The 20976-nt window shown below is 39.4% G+C and overlaps 1 protein-coding gene across 12 annotated transcripts in view; it reads left to right on the forward strand.

Annotated features, from left to right (window-relative positions):
- Positions 1–20976, forward strand: part of MFF (mitochondrial fission factor) — a 34543-nt gene that overhangs the window by 12319 nt on the left and 1248 nt on the right. For 4 of the 12 annotated variants that reach the window (XM_042995506.1, XM_042995505.1, XM_015537839.2 and 1 more), the window contains 6 exons: positions 2823–2911; positions 6254–6328; positions 11016–11174; positions 14575–14607; positions 16133–16192; positions 19475–19559. In XM_042995506.1, coding sequence (XP_042851440.1) covers positions 2823–2911; positions 6254–6328; positions 11016–11174; positions 14575–14607; positions 16133–16192; positions 19475–19559 — 501 coding nt within the window. The remainder of the gene's footprint in view (positions 1–2822; positions 2912–6253; positions 6329–11015; positions 11175–14574; positions 14608–16132; positions 16193–19474; positions 19560–20976) is intronic. The other 8 variants (XM_015537841.2, XM_015537840.2, XM_015537842.2 and 5 more) reach the window with 7 other exon arrangements.

Raw genomic sequence — 20976 nt, forward strand, 5'->3', positions numbered from 1 at the left:
TCAGCTCTAAATGGACTAAAAGAACCAGCAAACAAAGGCCTAGAGGACATTCATTTATTCATTTGTTCAGAATTTATAAGCACATTAGAGGGGAATTTGAAGCCTTACTACCAGGCACAGAAGATCCTATGACCTAACCTCTCCAGGAAGTTACCTGAAGCTAGGAAACTACTTTTCAGCTCCAGGAGTGAATACAAGTTTTTAAATGGGTAATCCGTGCTGGTTGGTTCTGAATGAGGTTTAAGAGCCCTGAGTTGTCAACTAGATCTCAATAAAGCTGGGGAAAAAAACCCTAAGTTTTAAAAATAAAAGCCTTAGATTGAAGAAACAACCACCATGACTGAACTAAATGTGGAAATTGTTCAAAGATAGTGTTCCTTATCACCTCAGGCAGTGTCTACGCACTTTGGTTAAAATTACAGCATACAATTTGGTCACATCCGAAGGCATAACAGATACATGCTTTTGTGAGAAGTTGCTTTTCTTCCCGATAAGGCAGTAATATCAAGCTTAGGGTTCCTGTGAAGTTCTATTTAAATCATATTTCAAATGGTGAAAATAACAGACTTAGGATCTTCTCATTTCCAGGCTGTGTTGAAATTAGAGACATAATGTTTGTCTTCTGTCGTTTCCTGTCCTGCTTAATCTTAGTTCTTACAGCACAGCAGCGGGAATGGTTCTGATTTAGTAGGAAATTCACCTTGATCACTGTAACCTGGAGGGGCTGTTCTCTAGGGAAGGCAGGTGCAACCGTGCCGTGGGCAGGAAGGCAGGTTTCAGTGGGATCCTCGACAATCAACCCAGTACTGCTCTCTGCGAATGAAGTGTGCTTAGTGTCCTTGGTTGTGGAGGTGTGTGTGGGAGGGAGATAGAGGTGTACCATGTGTGTATATGATATGTAGCTCTAAAGCAACTCTCATTTTTCAGGGCCCCTGGGTGGCTCAGTTGTTGAGGATCCGACTTCCACTCAGGTCATGATCTTGCTGTTCAGGAGTTTGAGCCCCCCGTCAGGCTCTATGCTGACAGCTTGAAGCCTGCTTTGGATCCTCTGTCCCCCTCTCTCTCTGCTTCTCCCCCTGCTTGCATTTCCTCTCTCTCTCCCTCTCTCTCCCTCTCTCTCCCTCTCTCTCCCTCTCTCTCCCTCTCTCTCCCTCTCTCTCCCTCTCTCTCCCTCTCTCTCCCTCTCTCTCCCTCTCTCTCTCCCTCTCTCTCCCTCTCTCTCCCTCTCTCTCTCCCTCTCTCTCCCTCTCCCTCCCTCTCCCTCCCTCTCCCTCTCTCTCCCTTTCTCTCCCTCTCTCTCTGTCAAAAATGAATAAACATCTTTAAAATATATTTTAAAAATAACATAATACTTACTTTTGGTTCAACTTTCTTATTTTTGGTTCAATTTTCTTCCAGTAGGCTCCACCCTGACCCCTTTTCTGTTGTTAGAAGTGTTTTTTTTTTTTCCTTTGAGTGGGTCGATGGTTCATAACAATAACCAAATCTAAACCATTCTCTGAAATTATACAGTGCATATTGTGGTTTTCAGTTTTGTTGGCATGAAGTCAGGATTTATTCTCCATTGAAGGTGCTTGTAACCTGATTATCTACTCCCAAGATTTTTTTACAAGCATCACTAGATACTGATTTGTATTTTTTAAAATCTTAACTTTCAAGTCCATTGTTTCACATACCAATTGTCCTTTATAGTAAAGGTTACTCTTTTTTTTTAAACCATGAAGTTGCCATAGCTGTTTCTAGTTAAAAAAAAAAAAAAAAAAGATCCTAAACAAACAGGAAAGTTAGTGATTACCATTGTTCTATTGCTGTGTAATAAACCACCCTGACTTAAAACAAAAATTTCATTTTGCTCACAGGTTCTGTGCGTTAAGAAGGTGCAGCAGGCATCGTGGGGAGAGCTTGTTTCTGTTTTACCATATCTGGGTCTAAGCGAGGAAGTCTCAAAGCTAGGGACGACTCCACAGCTGGAGTCTACAGCCCTCTGCCGGCTTACCCACACGTCTGTCCATACAGGCTGTTGTCTGGGACTGAGCCCAGCCAAGGTCACTGACTGGTGCACCTACCCACGGCCTCTCTGTGGGACTCCTGGACACCTTCACATCATGGTGCCATGGTTCCAAACTTGAACAGCCTAGGGCAGAAAGTCAGAAGCCTTATTGTTTATGACCTAGTCTCAGAAGCCACATTGCATCATCTCTGTAGCAGTCACCAGCCCACCCAATTTAAAGGAAGGGGACATAAATCCTACCCCTTAATGGAAAAGGTCAGTGATACGTTTTGTCAGAAGAGTATGTGGGGTGGGAGACTGTGGAGGTCTCTGGAATGCCAGAACCTTTAAGCTAGTATTAGCTTTTTTTTAGTCTAGTTTTTACATACCCAACCAAATCTGAATTTGTTTTAGCCCCAGAAGCCTGGAACATTTGTTCGTAACACAAGTACCTCCCAGTTCCTATAAAATACGTGCCTTTAAAAACTGTTGTAAAGTGTTCTTAATTAATGGAAGTGTATTATTTAAATTATAATAAATGCACATATAATCTTACCAAGTAATGTGGACACTTAAATAGAAACCAGAAGTACCTTTTCATGAGGTAAATAAGCATTCCTAAGTTTATCCGCATGATAATAAGTAGGGTTGTTTTTTTTTTTAACCTGTTTTCAATACTCCTGTTTGGCAACAATTCTTGCTTCTGTGTTCTTTGTGAATTGTAAGTTTTGTGAATAGCCTTGGACTGAGGTTCTTTGGATGGTAAGTAGCTCTACTAGGCTCCTGACAGTCTTTTCTGTTCCTTTCCCCATCTTTGTGCCGAACTGAACAGATCCGTGCAGTTGGCAGGCTAAAAAGAGAGCGCTCCATGAGTGAGAATGCCGTTCGCCCAAACGGACAGCTGCTCAGAGCTGACTCAATGTGAGTACAACACGGGGAAGTATGTCTCCTGCATAAGTTTTCAACATCCAGTGTCCTGTCATTTTCTCCATAAGTTACTTCTTTTTTTTCTTAACTCTCAAATAGTTTTTTAAAGAGGAAGAAGTGTGCATTTTGTGCCTAAGAACCTGAGAAAAAAGTAAATAATTTGCTTTTACGTGTTTGAAATCTGTTTGACATTTACATCAGTTTTCCATTTTTTGCAGTTATTTTTAGAGCCTTAAAATAACGTCATGGGAGTTTTCCAGTAGCATTCCCCTCTTCTACACATATGACAGCATTCTAAAAGTCTGATTTACTTATTTGGGAATTGCCTATCAAGTATACTTAGGAAAAGTTGATAAATGTTAGTGCTCAGTTCTGTGCAGCCTTCAGGAATGTTTACCTAGGGTGTAGATTGGAACAAAAAAAAAAAACAAAAGGAAACACTTGAAGCAAATGTCTTTGTTTTCAAGTTACTCAGTTGATCATAAGATTGTGAACTAGCCCTTCCAGCTCGGCTACTGAAAAAAATTTTTTTAATGTTTGTTTATTTTTGAGAGAGACAGAGAATGAGTGGGGGAGGGGCAGGGAGAGAGGGAGACAGAATCCGAAGCAGGCTCCAGGCTCTGAGCGGTCAGCACAGAGCCTGACGCGGGGCTCGAACTCACCAGCCGTGAGATCATGACCCGAGCCCAAGTCAGACGCCCAACCGACTGAGCCCCCCAGGCGCCCCATTCTGCTTCTACTGAGCCGTGGTAACCAGTGTAAGCACAGGCAAACGAATTGCTTTACTTCCCAGGATTATTGTTTAGCTCTCTGCCTACTGAGTCATCGAATTGTTAGATCCATTTCATTTTCCAAAAATATGAGTCTGTTGTTTAAAAGGCCACGTAAACTAGTCTTTCTCATTTGGTTATGTTACTGTCTTCTGATCAAAGCTACCCCACTATAAGATGTTTTAGATCAGGCACATGGTTTTTTGTTGTTGTTTCATTAAAATTAGTGGGTTTTTACACATACAATATCCCCTTAAAATCTGGTCAGAATTTTAAGTCTCACATCCATTGGTGATTGTGGCATTTTTAAATAGATGATTTAGGTTGCTTGTGTAAATTAAGGTATCTTCTTCTTTACATTTGCAGTCAGTTTTCATGAACTTATTGCTCAGGAACCACATCTGATGCCAGGCATCATGTTAGCCTCTCCGGGAACTGCAACAGGATCAGGAGATGGGGCGTCTCTCTCGCAGTTTGCCAATCTGGACAAAAGCCAAACACTTAAACGTATATTTAAGAGCACTAGAGTTCAGTACCGTACTGGAGTACTCAGTACTGTGTACTGGAGCACAGTACAATATCCATTGGTGTCAGACCACATCAAGTGCTAGTTTGGCGCTGACTGAAGAATACAGAGATGCCGAAGGGGCTTTGATAGGGTAGGAACTTTCTTCTTTAGCGTTAGGCGTGGAGGAGGACTAGACGTGCTTTCGTTTCGTGGGGAATCTTGAAATGTGTCCTTAAGTAGCTATCGTTACTCTGGAGGGTTATGTAAGTAGACAGTAGGTTAAAATGAATATATATCTCCCTCCGAAAATACTTACCTGACAAGTTCAACCATTAATATAAAAATTTTTATGGTAATTACATGTTTTTCTGGAGATGCCTGGCTGGCAGTGATGTCAGCCGGTCCGTGAAATCCATTTTCCTAGTACGTTTCCCAGTATATTACCCAAATGGTAAAAAAGACAACATAGTTTATGTCTAAGATGGCTTCTTGAGATTTAGCACCTGTCAGAATGATCGAGGGCTTTTGTTATTTTCTACTTGTAATCTTTTTCAAGGCAGCAAAGGTTTCTCATAAACTTTTCTGTTCTTCATATAAGCCACATATCTTCATATAAGACGTGGCTGATTATTTAGGTCTTTTTTTTTTAAGAATTTTTTTTAATATTTATTTATTTTTGAGAAAGAGAGAGCACAAACGGGGGAGGGACAGAGAGAGAGACACACACACACACAGAATCTGAAGCCGGCTCCAGGCTCTGAGCTGTCAGCACAGAGACTGACGCGGGGTTCGAACTCGTGAACCGCAAGGTCATGACCTGACCCGAAGTAGGACACTTAACCGACTGAGCCACCCAGGCTCTCAGGTCTTTAATTACTTTGAAATTTCATATTAGATAAAAACAGGTCTATTTTAGTATAGCATTTTTTTCTTTTTTTCCACAAAATGTGTAATTGTTGGTAGCTGCGTTTGATTGAAGAGAAAGGAAACAGTTGTATTATGTATGAAAACCAGCCTAAAGAGGTATAATTTAGAGTAGATAATTCGTTCATAGGAATTTTTTCAGTTACCTAAGTTCCTCATAACAGAGAAGATTAGCAGAATCGACTAATCCTTGCTTTCCTTTTGTATTTAAGTCGCCTTAATGGCGCTTTCTAGATGTTTAATAAAACAAAAAATGTTTTAATGTTTGGTAGTAAAGATAACATGAATATTTAACTCTGCATTTTCATAGTGAAATTCTTAGATTACATAACCATACTTTTTTGTATGGTAATTATGTATATTACCATATTATGGTAAGATACTTAAGCATTTCTCTTAAAGAGAATCTTTTTTAAAAAAATATATTTATTTATTTTGAGATAGAGCAAGAGAGGGGGGCAGAGAGAGAGAGAGAACCCCAAGCATGCTCCGTGCTGTCAGCACAGAGCCCCATGCAAGGCTCGATCTCGTGAACCATTAGATCATGACCTGAACTTCAGTCAGGAGTCAGATGCTTCACCAACTGAGCCACCCAGGCACCCCTACTTAAGCATCTTTTTGTTAATAATGTAACCTGGCTTTTTCTTCCCCTTCCATTATTAACTTCAAAAGTTTGTAGTTGATTTCATCTTTAAGAATCTACATTTAATTAACATTAGGAATTTTATACAATGAGCACTATCATATATTTGGTGTTAGTGACGCAGTAAGGACGAAGTTGTTAATTTATTATAAAACAGCAATATTTTACTTGCACTAAAGTAATTATTAAATTCTTGCTGTCTTCACCTGTTTTGGTCTCTTCTTTGTAATGTACGATTAATTATGTGTCATGGTCCGTGAACCTTTGCCTGCCTCCACTTTAGTTTATTCCTTGGCTTTAAGATAAAAGTGCATGTAGACATGGGAGCAGAAACACTGGCCTTCGTTTTCTTAATCGCTTTCCAGAGACAGTAGAATCGATTATTGCCAGCTATTGACACAAAACTGAATTCTGACCAGTAGACTTGTATCTCGCTTTTTCTTTGTGTTATGAAAGCCGAATATGTAAAAGAAGCATAATTATTATTTAAGGTGGCACAGATCATATTCTGCCCCAAGAAATAAAATGTCAAGGTTCCAGGCACCGATTTCTGCACCGGAGTACACGTAAGAATTTCTCTGCTCTGCTTTTCACAGCTAAGAGTTGTTTTAATTTTGCAGGCTTATGTTGTACTAATATTTCGCCACGTAATTATCATATAATACCCTAATGCTCTTACTGTTTGGGCTTCTCAGTTCCTTGGTGTTGGGATTTCTCAAACTGTCCTTACACATTTTGTTAAGGGGAAAAAAAAAAAAAAACTAGACCAATTAAGGAAGTTAGGTATGATTTGGAGTGTAATAGTGAAAATAAAATGGAATAATTTGCACATAAGGACCAAGCATCATTTTTTATTTTATTTGCCTTGCTTTTTGTTCTGCATATTAGTTCTGTACAGAGTCAACCAGCTTCAGTGATCCCAACCTTTTTTCAGTTTTAGCACCCATCTTTTCTTGCTTTCTTATTTTGATCCAGAAGGAGGAGTCTAAGAGTGGTTTGTCATTTAGGGTTTGTTTTTGTTTTTGTTTTTCTTAATTCCATAGATTAAAATTATGCTTGGAAGAATGTTTTGAGATCATTTAAACCTACTCTTTCTGCCAAAAGAAGGTGCAGGAGTGACTGGCCTGTTGTGGGGATATTTTAGTGCGTGGTACAGGAACTCAGCAGCTGATGCGGTTCTTAAGCAACAGAAATCACTCTGGCAACCAGTGATGTTTTTCTTCTTCTGGTTCTTTTACTGTGCTTCTTGGAACCAGTAAATTGCCTTAGACAGTGGCAACAAGTTAAGGTTTTCTATTTAAAAAAATTTCAAGAGAAAGGTACAAAATTTGCGTTTCCATGAACATTTTTTTCTCACTCTTTTCACAATTTTACCTTTTACTGTTTTCTGGAAGAGGTTGGAGCCTCACCAAAGACGTTACCCTCACAGTTTGAGAAACATTATTCCTGTGAAAATCCATGGGAAAGAGGTACTTGACTTTGGACTTACCTCTTAATAATGACAAGTAAATTTTCATTTAAATTTTGGTTCTGACATTGGCTAGTGTTGTTTACTTCCCATTCATGCAGTAGGATTTCATATAGGCATCAGGTAGAGCTATTCCTGGTGAAATTATATGGTAAACATCAGAGCTGTCTTCAGAATTTCCTAATTTTTTACAAAAGAAGAAGTTGAGGCTTTGCTGTTTTATAACATTAGTAGGAATCAATTTATTATCAAAGTGCAATTTTATTAAATTACTAATCAGATAACATTTGCTTAAATAATCCCAGTGCCTTGGCAGTATGTTGACTTTTTTGCTTTTCACAGTAGTTCACTTGTCAAAACAAAAAGTCACTACACCTTGTTTGGGTGGATGAGTGGACAGAGATGAAAATCCTAAAAGCACCGTTTCCCTCCACAGCTGATGCCAGTGGTGGACATTCTAGCCAGCATCAGGCCGATTGCTAAAGTGGGCTTACTCTTTTCTGTTCTTAAATTTGTCTGTTTGTAAACCAAAACCAAAGCCTGCTTTGAAGGCTTGCTTTGCAAGGCTGCTTGAATCTTTAAAAAAGAAAAATGGCTGAAGTATCCATTGCTTCTAATTAGGGTAACTTTGGTCATTTGTGATTTAATCGTTTGGTGCAACTATAGATGGAAATAAAAGTTAACAGTCAAGGGCATTGCATCTATACATATACTGCCCAAAGTGTTCAACAGTTTTAAAAATAGTTTCTGTTCTGTTTTTGGTGTTTATGCGAAGGATTACCATATAAATACTGAAAAGTTAAATTTCTTACTAATCTTTAAAACTTTTGAGAAACCGCCAAAAGTCCAAATATGCTTTTGATGTTGGTCTTTGAAAAATAAATATCTTTACTAGTATTGATAAAGACTTAATTTCATCTTTTTCTACATAAAATATTTTTTCTTAAGGTACAATTAAGGATCATGTAAGTTTTTTTTCATTTTTTATCATATTCCAATTTTCACATGATCATGCATAGAATCTTAGAATTAGAGATCTTATAGACTTTTTCATTAAATTTTTAAAATATTGTCATTATTTATTTATTTTGAGAGAGAGCATGTGCACCTGTGCGTGCAAATGGGGATGGGGGCAGAGAGAGAATCCCAAGCAGGCTCTGCAGTGTCTGCACAAAGCCCAATGCCGGGCTTGATCCCAGGAATCATGAGATCATGACCAGAGCCACAATCGAGTAGATGCTTAACTGCCTGAGCCACCCAGGTGCCCCTAGACGGTTTTAAAACTCAACCTTCTGTGCATTCCCTCCCTCTTGGGGAGTTAATAACTCCCCAACTTCTTTGCAGTTATTCTGAAATTAGTTTATGCTTGACTACTTTATAAATTACCAACTGATCTCCTGTATATGGACAGGAAGTACTTGCACTTTGAGAACTTTAAACAAACAGTACCTCCTGTTCTTGACAAAATCTTTTCTCTCAAAGGAAGTAACGCTTCTTTCATTTTTAGTGGACAAAAAAATCCATCATACTTCTGTCCTGGATTTGGATTTAGTTTATTGCCATTATTGCTCTAGGATTATAATTCTAAATGGTGATTGTTAGAGATTTTAACACATTAGTGTGTAGCTGATTTATTTACTAATACGGAATGATACTCAAAGTGTTTGATTTAAGCCCCAAAATGCTAAGATAAAAATTTTAATTACATCAAAATACTGTACTGATTAGTCTTTTACAATTTTCCTAAGTAAATTTAGCCAGGTTTGTTGGAGCTCTGTCAGGAAGAATATAAGTTGGATTGTTTGTTTATGGTAATGCATAACTAATACATTTTCATTCCTGCCTCTGGTGACATTTTCTGACATGAATTCAGTCTGCTGTCTCACAGAGAGCAAGAACTTGAGATTTTCCCTCTTCTCCCTAAAGAACTCTGAGTACAAGGCTAGTACCTAGACTTTGTATCCCAGATAACACTGATTTTTTTTTTTATTCTTCTTGGATGCTCAGTATGGGTTTTGCCAAGTACCATGGGTCGGTTGGTAAGTTGGCTTATGTATATTCCAGAATCTCTGGACAGATGTTTAGGGTAATCATCCATGAGCCTGTACCTGAAAATTTGCTCTTATCTTGGCAGCATTAGGCCAAATTCCTGTAGGGAATCAGCCCTGATAAATTAATTTCTCAATATGCATAGATATGGCTTAGATCTTTCTCTTCTAAGTAGTCTGGAAAACAGGGTTTTCATATTTATAATACTTCTTGCTTTGGGTCACTAAGACATTCACAGTTATTCACAAAATTGTGGATTTTCTTTTTTTTTTAAGTTTATTTATTTTGAAAGAAAGGGAACAAGCATGGCTGGAGGGGGTTGTGGGGGGGGAGAGGGAGAGAGGAAGGGAATCCCAAGCAGGCTCACGCTGCCAGCACAGAGCCTGATGTGGGCCTCAGACTCCCGAAACTGTGAGATCATGACCTGAGCCAAGATCAAGAGTCAGATGCTTAACTGACAGAACCACCCAGGCACCCTGTTTTTAATGTTCTAGGGACTCTGGGTATAATATCACATGTTAGTCCTTTCAACAGTTATCCCATTTATGTTGTGATTTCCAAACAAAATGCATGTTAAGTTAGAAAAGTTTACATAAATCAAAATAAAAGATTTTTCTCTTTTCAGCTGTTCACTGCTCCACCTTTCATTCTTTTGGGTGAAATACACAAGAGTGAGGTTTAACCCAAGGTAGTTTTGCCCTGACATTGAGAAAAAGTTTTGAGCCCACATCCCAGGGTCACAGTCCTTTTGTTGCAACAAAGCCTCTTCATATAACAAACCAGATGCCAAGCAAGTCCTGGTATCACTGAAATACCTCACACGGCTGACATTAAACAGCTCTCCGAAAATACACCAAGCTCAAGAGTGGATGTTCGAGCGATAAAATTGTTTCATTCAAATATGTTCAGCTTTTAAGAAGCCTTGGCAGTGGAGCCAAAGAAATTGTGACTCTCAGCTTACACCTGAAAGAGTGATTAAGGTTACTGTCACCCGGAAGCCCAGAAATGCTGCCTTAACATCCGTCTGGGTAATCTAAGAACTGTCTTGCCTCTCTGTTCACTCTCTGCACAGAATCAGGAGTGGTTTTATGTTTCAGTCATTTAGCTAGAGAACATGTGCTTTCATATAATGAAGCTATCAAAATGCTTTTGTCGCAACCTTCTGAAACTTGAATTCGGTTGAAATTTACGCATCATACCCTCAGCTCGCTTCATTGTCTCTGTGAAAGATTGGAAATGGCGTTTTCGTGGGATCACTCTTGATTCATGTGTTTGAACCCTGACACCTGTGTCCCAGAACTCTCTGTCCCAATCTCCTCACCACCCGTAAGTCACAGGGCAGCGCTGGTTGCTAGACATGTGACTTCCTGGATGGGAAGACACACGGCGACTAAAGAATGCCGCTTCTCCGGAGCTCGGCGTTGAACACACTGCTCGCTGTGGTTCTCTTCCCGCTGCAAAGTTGCCTCTCGTATTCAGTTTGTTCAATTTGATGTGTAAGGCTGCACGGTCACGGGCGTTGCGTTGTAGCTGGTTTTTTTAAAAACAATTTAATATGTTGATGAACTTGCTTGCTTTGACTGTTTTCCTGGGGGAGAGGGAAGGGTGGGAAAAGGGGCAAGACAACGAAGGTAATTTTTTACAGGACGAAGTGTTGGGGGAAACTGCTCCGCTGAAGTTTCTTAAGAGTCTGACTTGAGTGTTTTTCTCTTCGCTTGCTGTTCTCCCGGAAACAGTGTGACACCGGCGCCCCAACAGGTCCGGGCCTGTCTTCCCCAAACATTACCTGAAGGTGGAGCTAATCTTCCCTCCGCTCGAGGCATTTTGTCGCTTATCCAGTCTTCCACTCGTAGGGCTTACCAGCAGATCTTGGATGTGCTGGATGAAAATCGCAGGTGACTGGCCATCAGTGACTCTCGCTGGCTGTGTTGCTTTTTTTTTGTTTGTTTGTTTTTTGTTTGGCTCCTTGTTAGTGGACTGTGGTGTCTTCCTTTTGTGTTTGCACCTTCGTCTCTTCCTAAGATGCGGTGGCTTAAAACAACCTGCTTTGCTTTCTTTTAAATCAAAATTATTGTCCAAAATTCACATTTCACAAGATGCTCTTAGCTTCTCTGTAGTCAGGGAGAGTATTCAGTTAGTAACTAGAAACAGGAGGTATAATGATTTTTTTTTCCCCCAAGGCTCTGTTGACCTAAGTACTTGACTCCACTGGAATATGCTGAGGCATACTGTCGGATGGAGTGTAGGCTGTTGGACTGAAGCGTACTGATTTTCTTTAGCGAGTCTTTTGGTTTCATCGCTGCGATACTAAGATGATTGGGCTACCGAAGCCAAACTGACAAGATAATATCAGTGTAGGTGCTAGGACACTTGTTTACTTTCCTTCTAGCTCGGGATTTCTGGGCCTGTACTGAAAACCCCAAATGCTGCTGTCTTTCTGGTAATACTGATATTTTTCAGGATTGATAAGGTATCTCACTTTTGGACATCTCCCAGTGAAATCGTCAGTAGTACACTTGGGCTTGATTTTTCCTTGCCGTTATTTCAGATATTTTGTGCCCTTGCTTCTTTGCTGCATAGTATTTTTTAAAAGATAAAATTGGGGGACTTTTTGGCATAGCGTGGGAAAGGCAGAGTCCGTTTCATTCCAACTCCAAACATTTTATCTAGTGACTCTGTGCGTCACCATTTGAATTTTCATGGACAGTTTAGTAGACTGTTAACTTTTGAAGAATTCCCCCATTAAGTTAAGCTGGCCCTGCCAGTAAACCTTGTTTCTTACCTTAGGAACTGACATGTCTTATGGCTCACTCCAAACAGACTTTCTTGTTGAATGCTTTTGATCATCACGCAAGCCTCAGAGATTTTACTGTACTTCGTGAGCACTTGTCCATGCCATCGACTGGTGTTTCTAAGCCTGCCCCGCGTTAATGTAGTGGTATACATTTGGGCCCAACGACTTAAAGCCGTACCAGAAAGAGCTTAAAAGAGGAAGCTCATAGCAGGGGAAAATGATACATACATGTATGTACATGTATATTCGTGTATATGTGTGTGTGTGTTTGCATATACACATACATCCCTCTCCCCAAAGGTTTAGAACTGCCTCAGAATATTTGGAGCCTGTAAGAAGCAGCATGGAATCGGGGAGCCAGCCAGATTCAGTGTTGACCCACCCCACTGAATAGCTAGCTGCACAATGACCTTGGGCAAGTTGTTTAGCTTCTCTGGGCCTCATTTTCTTCATCTGTTAAAAAAGGAAAAAAAAAAAAAGCACCAGGCAATAATAGTATTACCTAGTTTATAATAGTATTACCTATAATCTAGTTTTCTAGATTCCCACCACTATCTTTATTTAAGATCTAAGTAATAATGGCCTCAAATTCTTTATTTAGGACCGTGGTAAGTCCTTTAAAAGGCATTGAATATAAAGTACCTGGCATTTAAGAACTGATATTCCCAAAGGCCTCTTTTCTCCTCCCTCCTTAAAGTAGATTTCTTCACCAGGTGTCGTCTTTCACTTTTTAATTACAGTAGGTCCTTAGAAGAGACTAGATTATTAGGTCGAATTATATCATATCAAATGCTATTAACAGTGAAAATAGCTGAGTGAGGAAGATATTTATAAATTCTATATAGATAAAATAATTGTGACTTCACAAAACAGTCCTTGCCCATTAATGGAAAAGAATTTTGCCTCAACTTCAAAAATAGAAAATCAGAAATCTTACTAATGTAGAATTTACTTTATATTCTTTTATTACAAAAAACTGTATTGAGCCCTAAGTGAAGTTTGTAGTTATTAATTTTTTAATTATCATAAATTGATAGCTTTAAAATCCGTTTTTTTCTGGAAAGGAATTATCTTACTTAAATGAGATTTTAAAAATTCATAAAGTAATTGTATTAATAATTTTTTGCTCCTGGATACATACCATTAGTTATGTTACCTTGGAGCCTGGAGGGTTAGATTCTTATTAGTCTTATTGGATGCTTCCATTATTCAAAGGTTTTTTTTTTTTTTTCTTGCCTTTTTTTTTTAAATTACATTTCAATCTCTTATGATCTAAATGTTGAACAAGATTTAATCAGAATTGTAAGTACCAAATCATTTTTTATTTCTACAAGAGAACTGTCTGGCATGACTTTGCAGATATAAGAAGTAGGAATGTGAAATTTGGATAATGTTCTACCTGCATGATTATTACAATAATACTGCTTATAAAGTTTTAAGTGCTTTTATGTTCCTTGCTGTGTACATCATTTTTTCCTTTCTATTTTATTACTCTTTGGTGGTTATGCTCATGTAATATCCTATCTTCGGTCTTATGCCTTTACCTTAGGTACAGTTACATTAAGCTAGAACTAATCAGCAGAAAGAAAGAAAAAAAGGAACTTACTGTCTGCCTTATTATTAAAAAATGCAGATTCACAGTTACTTCATGGAAGAACAATTCTCAGTTTACACTTTAAGGAACACTGTGGGAAAGTTTATGTACCATATTTTTGTTTTCTCATCTGATAAGAACTTACTTGATTTACAACCAATCTCAACATGAAGACAAAATCAAATCCTTGATGCATTTGGGTCAGTGCTGTGCATTTGGAAAATTGAGGTATCAGAAATGTACCCAAACACCTCAGATAGGTGTGTTCTTTGAATTTAAAATGTTGTTGTGATTTAGTCCTTGGCTGGTCAGGAAACACTTGTGTCTCCTGACATCTGCCAGACCTCCGTGTTTCATTCTCCAACGCAAAATATTCACGTTTAAAAAAAGAAACTTAATTCCCATGTTAAGAACATTATTTAAATATCAACAGATTAGTCATGCTTAGCATGCTTAAGTTTTATTTTTAGAAGGGGCTTGATTATTTTTATACAGTTTTTCGTGAGCAGATTATATTGGCTTTGAGTGAATAGAATATGAAACCATCGTGTTTTAATTTGTATTTGTATTTTTGCAAGTATGCATATATATTACTGTTTATTTACTGTAGCAGTTTCCTTTTTTATTTTTTTACTAAAGAAACACATATTTTATTAAGTCAGACCATTTATTTACTCAAAAATGTCAATATACAAGTTAATGCCAGAACTTGGAGAGCCGTGGCTCTCCTTCCCTTTTGCCTCTTTAGTTACAAAATTATTATCGTTGAACATATTACCGGACTTAGAAAAGATTTCTTTTAATGTATTAAATCATACTTATGGTAGAAACTGGTACTTGAATGAAGTTTCTAACTTTGCCAAATACCTGTCTAATTTACTTTTATATTATATGTGTCAATTGCCAGTGTGAGAAGACAAAATGAAATACGTTGTGAAAGGTAACTGTACTATTTTCTGGCTCTGCATTATAGGAGGGAAATCTCTGTGGTGGCATATGTTGACTATGGCAGATCCATATTGAACATATTAGCGTGAATTCTTTAATAAAAGCTTTAAGTAGCACCCAGCAGCGGCTTCATTTACTTAAGCATTCTCAGACGAGCGTGCTGTAAGATTGCAGTGAAGCAAGTTTTCCTAATGCCACAGAGTAATTAATTATAGGAGCAGAACGGGATGATTTAAAACCTGTTTAAGGCTTATGTGCTTTCTCACTGTTCTTTAACCAGCACAATAGAAGTCTAACGTCTCCCACAGCCTCAGAATTCCTTATCCTGTAGGCTCCCGAAATTTCTTTAAGCACCAGTTGTGCCTCCAGGAAACGTACAAGCTAAACATGAAAATTGTCTTATATAAATTAACTTGGGAGGAAACAGTGATTCGTATTGTAGCCAAAGTTTTACAGCTGTACCAACTTAACGGAAAAAAACTAGTTCATTTGATATTAAACGTTGACTATAATTAAGCATTGCCTTGATACTTCAATGCAGGCAACACCCGACCAGTACTGAGAAAATGAGACACTTGAAATACAATGTAATAATTCTTAAAATCCTTCTCTGGCCCCTGTAGCTCAGCCTCCTTTCTCTGGTCGCCAATTACTGCCGATTGCTTTTTGGGCAATTGACCAGAAACCACAGAGTTTTTGTCTTCCGATTTTTAAAAGTGAAAGTTATCGGAAGGGTTACTGCTCACCTCGGTGGAGCACTCACTGCCCTCTAGAACCAGCGTATGTCCTGAGGCTGGTGACAGTCCCCACAAAGTGTCCCAGTTTAGCGCAGTCTTTTATAACCAGCTGCCCAGTGTGCGGCTGCTGGGGGGGTCTCTCCAGAAGAGACGCGCTGTTTGGCTGTGCTTCTGTGCCGCACCCTAGACGTCCTCTGACGGCCTCGGCTCCAGAACCCAGGCTTGCAGTTTTGCTTCTGGGAGCCGAGGCTTGAATGAGATGCAGCTACGGTAGGATACGAGGCGTGAGTCCAACGAGTGAGGTGGGAGGGAAGGAGCCGTGGGAAATGGGACTTAACCTGGGCCGCTGACACCAGACGGGCAGCCACGATCGTGCAGGTGCTACCCACCAGTTCTTGACACGCTTCCAGGGTTGCGGGTGATCTTTTCTTTCCGACGAGAAAAGGGAAATTACACTTTTTAGACAGAGTTGTCCTCTCTCTTGAATTTCATAAATTAAAATATAAGCACCAAAGGGAAAAAAAAGTTTTACGCGGGTGCTGTCTTGTCACACGAGTTTCCTCTTGGTTCTTGACCTGCGGTAAAACCTTAAATTTATGAAAATCAAAAGGGAGGGCCTGTCCTGCAACGATCTTTAAAGTATTTGACAGATATTATATTGTATCACAACATACAATATAATCCTATTTGACATGTTTTTGTCTTGTTTTTGCTTTTATTTTATCACTTCTCTGTTTCCTGATTCTGTCTTGTGCCTTCTCCCGCAAAAACCTGCCTTAGACCCGTGTTGCGGGGTGGGTCTGCTGCCGCCACTTCTAATCCTCATCATGACAACGTCAGGTAAATTTTGAGACTTTGTACTTATCAGGCTAAACAGTTGACTGCCTTTGTATTTTGCATGTAGTAGCCTTGCCTTTGTGTTCTAGCTTGAACTGCTCAGTTTTCCTCTCTGAGTACATCCTGGCTTTTCTCTGAGAACCCTGAGTCTAATCGTTCAGGACGTTTGCCAACCAGAGTATGAAGAAAAATGCTTGGCGGTGAAGGTACCATGTGCACATCTGAGATATTTCATGTAAATACCGTTTTGGTAGCTTATCGAGGATCACGCTGAAACACACAAAAGGCCGTCTTAAATCTTGTTTTATGTGCATCATTTTAATTGTTGCCCGAGGCTCTGTCTACCATTTCCTTTCTTGTTAATTGCCTGGGGTGGCATTCGCCACGTGTAGATAAACAATCGTCTTAAATTGGGGGAAATCAGCATCGACAGTCTAGACAGTTAAACGTTTAGAAAAGGAATTTAGTTCAAAGAGTTTTCATCATCTGTTGATTTAAGCTCTTCCCTCTTGTTTTCATTCCTTCAGACTCGCTTAGCCTCGGTAATTATACCTTCCTGGCATGCACAAGGACAGATAGACTGGCACATACGAATGCTTAAGGTTCTGAGGTGCCAAAATTCCCATTTCCCATCTTCTGGGGAAAAGAAAATTGGTTGGTATTCGCAGATACCATTAACTGTAACTTTTTCAGAGCTAATTTTGTTCATTTTAAGTAGAAATCTATTACCCACGGCAGTAGAGTTAAAACTGTCAGCATTATTTCTATGATGAGAGGAATCTGACACGTTGATTTTTAGGCAAGAGAAGAGGGAAACATCAGTTTCTTAATAATACTGCATTCAGGTTAGAGGAATTGAAGAGTGTGTCCTTAGTGGTGCCTTACCCTCTCCTCTGCTCACCGGTTTCTTTCACAGTATCAGTTCAGGCCATTGTAAGTTTACTACCTTTGTATATTTCCCAGAAGTTGGAACTGGAAGTTCGTGATCCTTTTCTCTTTCCCTGAAAGAACTTTCAGGCAGTGAGCTGACTTAACATTTCTTACAGAGATTTTAGTTCTGACAAATACAGCTTTTTATATCTGATATATATAGCTCTTTTAATGTTTTTTTTTTTCTATTGTAAGTTGAATTATATACGTAAGGCCTTTTGCCATATCCTTAGATTCCTTTGCAAATGAAGATTTCCTTCACAGGTGTTTAACACCTTATTTAATTCAGGATTTAAAGTGAGTAATTCCCATCACTTATATTTCATTCTCTGTGTTCAGTCTGGGGTTCCTTTACCTTTGAAGCCATTGCTTCCTTTTTCCCCCCCAGTTTAAATTTTTTTTTTAATGTTTATGTATTTTTGAGAGAGAGAGAGAGAGAGAGAGAGAGAGAGGGCCCGCGAGCGCAGGGGAAGGGCAGAGAGAGGAAGACACAGAATCCAAAGCAGTCTGCAGACTCTCAGCTGTCAGCGCGGAGCCCGACATGGGGCTCGAACTTGTGAACCGTGAGATCATGACCTGAGCCAAGGTCGGACGCCTAACCAATTGAGCCACGCAGGCGCCCCTCTTGTCCCCCCAGTTTATATCTCATAGGCAATCTCAGGGAAATAGAAGTTTTATTTTCTTTAATGTTTATTTTTAGAGAGAGAGAGAGAGAGAGAGAGACGAGAGAGAGACAAGAGTACAAGCAGGGGAGGAGCAGAGAGAGGGAGACACAGACTCTGAAGCAAGCTCCAGGCTGTGAGCTGTTAGCACAGAGCCGGACACGAGGCTCAAACCCACCAACTGTGAGATTATGACCTGAGCTGAAGTCAGATACTTAACCGAGCCACCCACCCGAAAAGTTTTATTTTGACATAAAGTGTAGAGAAAAGGAATCTTCAACCCGTGTTTTTTTCTCCAGTCATGTAATAATTCGGTCTTAATCTTCAAAAGAATAATTATCTCAGATATTTATAAACTCATTGTTCTACTCACATAGAAGCTTACTTCTCAGATGCAGTTAGTCTCAGTATTCGAGGATACTTCCTCTTGCAATGAAGAAAGGAGTGGTGAAATGCGAAAGCAAGTTCATTTAGTGATAAAAGGAACATGTAGACATTGTTCTAGAGTCGAGACGCACCATCAGCCATTGAAACTGCAACACGTATGGTTATCATCTGTGTTCAGAATGACGACCCTGGCTGGGAACACAGTGAATGATTATAAAATAAATCCTGTTCCACATACTTTATTAAGTTATTTTTGGATTATTTTCAACAGCATATGAAACAGGATTTTCTGAATAGACTTGTCTTGAACGTGCCTGGATGAAAACTATAATTTTCTTCATACCCCTTTGTGTGGTTATGTGCTTTTTGTAACGGGGACTTGCTTGAAAGATTAGAATAATGTAATCCATGTGCCAACTCTCTCTGGATGACAAAGGAGTGACTTTTTAATTCAGTTGATTTAGATTCTGCTCATTTGGGGAAGTTACTATGCCATTTTAGGGAAATAACCGTACAGGATTAAAATAGTGAGGATATAAACATGTGAGGTGAATTGTATGGTATGTAAATTATATCTCAATTAAGCTGTTAATTAAAATAAGCTTAAGAAGTGGAAATCCAGGCAAAGGGGAAGCATAGCATTTGTGTGTATTTGTTTCTCAGAGGTTTATTGCCAGGCATTTAAAAGTCAGTGCTTGTTTAGAAGTAACTGTATTCGAAAAAGAAGTATTTTTTAATGTGCTTTCCCTGGGGTGGTTCTTCGTGGCTTTCCAGTATTATTTTATACACAGCCACTTAATGATTAATCTTTGAGCCAATTCTGGATCTGAATGCAGTGACAAGATGTCCTCAGGTGATTTTATCATTGTTTCTGTGGGAGACACAGTAGAGAACAGGTAATTAGAAATAAGTAGAGAGTAGAAATGGTAAGAGGCGATGAGAAGAGGAGGAGAAATTTTTTAAAAATCTATGTTATTTTTTTTAGCTAAAGTTAGTGTTCCCGGCCAGTGAGTCTCGACAGGGACTCCTGTGGAGCTACATACGGACAGAAGTTTGTGGAAGAATTATGCGTTGTTCTGTTTCAGAGTGGCAGCTCCTAAATCATTGCTCAAACTACTTTTTGCTTCTTCCTCTGTTTTCCTTTGTTAGTACCAATTCCGATGGTAAAATATTTTAGTAATTCCTGTTGTTAAATATCAGTCTTCTGAACAGTTCTTTGAGCATTGCCCAGCACATGATGTGACTTACCCGGGTACTCTTAGTTCTGTTGTAATATTAAATTGCATTTTTATGTCTCATCTGCTAGGCATGGCATGTCACATATAGATGCAACAATTGAAGGAACTTCGGACGACATGACTGTTGTAGATGCGGCTTCGTTGAGACGGCAGGTATTTAATGTACTAGACAAGAGAGAATCCTAAATTATATTCATACAGTATGTTACCGATACTTTTTAACATGTTACCATTTTCTCTCCTGTGGAACCCACGAATTATTTTATTTGTCCAGCTGTTTTTAATAAGCCATAATTGACTTTTCCATTTTGATTGAAGGTATGTTAAGCCACCATTTACACATTTTAATCAGCGTGAAACGGTATTACCAAAATGGATGGGTACAATTCTGGCCACTAACAAAGACTCTCGGCATTTTAGCCAACCAGCATAGCCACTAGACTGCTTGTTTGACTTTTTGAGATGTGGAAGTCACTTTGGGGACCGGTGGTACGATGTTGGAGACTTCCGCTTTGGAAGTCACTGCTTCCGGTTTGCGCAGCGCGTCTATGAACGTGTTTCTCGTGTTCTGTCATAAGTCCTGCCTTGGCAGTGCAGTTGCATATGCACATTTTTAATATGCGGCCCCACGGCCTCTGGAATCACACAGACACACACATGTGGAGAAGGCGCAGGCAGCGTTGTAATTGTGTCTGTGCCGAACAGGCGTAGAGGAGACGTGAATGAAAGAAAGTATTTCTAAGATCAAGAAACTAAATATCTTGGCATTAGAATCAGTCAATATCGTTTTAAAGATTCAACATAACGATAATATGAAACAAATACTGCTTTCTTTATCGTGAGTCTCGTTTATTTACTAAATGGATGCTGTGTCAGAAGGTCTCACGTATATTTATTTATACCTCGCCTGCTGAAGAAAGGGAGTTTCTCTGGCATTTGTCGTAGAATTCACAGTCAGACCAACAACCTTGCTTTCTGAGAGTACAGCAGGAGCTTCGGGGTTGTAACAACATCCATTCGATCCTTAGCTTAGAGGCTGAACTAGTAGCAAACAAAGATCGAGTCATTGTAAACAGGTCACACACGTCCTGTGACAAGTAGTAGAAAGCCAGGTGGGAAACCGAGCTTCCGAGACCAGGCGCAAGCACCGCATCGCGAGAAGATTCTACAGAGTTCACGTCTGTGACCCCGGCGGCAGGGGAAGCTCCCTCGGTCCGTTGCCAATTTGGAAACCCACCAGCCTGTACTCCATTCATCCTGGGATGGGGAACCCGTGGGCCGCCTGGCTTCAAGAGAGAAAATGTAATCCACTCTCCATGTTAAAAAGCGGCCTTGGTGTTGCTGCTGCCCAGATAAAAATATCGTAACGACTCAAGATCAATGCCCCGTTTTTTTCATTGACGATAAGATGGATCGTTTAGTGTAAGAACATAGCATCCCGTGGCACCAAATAAGCCCCTCTCGTTGTGAGTGGTTGGGAAAAGGTGATTAACTCTAAGCACTTTATTTATCTTTTTTTTACTGGCCCTAAGAGAAAAATGGCTCCTCAGCACTGATTAAAAAGTGACGT

Source organism: Panthera tigris, chromosome C1 (genome assembly GCF_018350195.1).
Source record: "Panthera tigris isolate Pti1 chromosome C1, P.tigris_Pti1_mat1.1, whole genome shotgun sequence".
Lineage (NCBI taxonomy): Eukaryota > Metazoa > Chordata > Mammalia > Carnivora > Felidae > Panthera > Panthera tigris.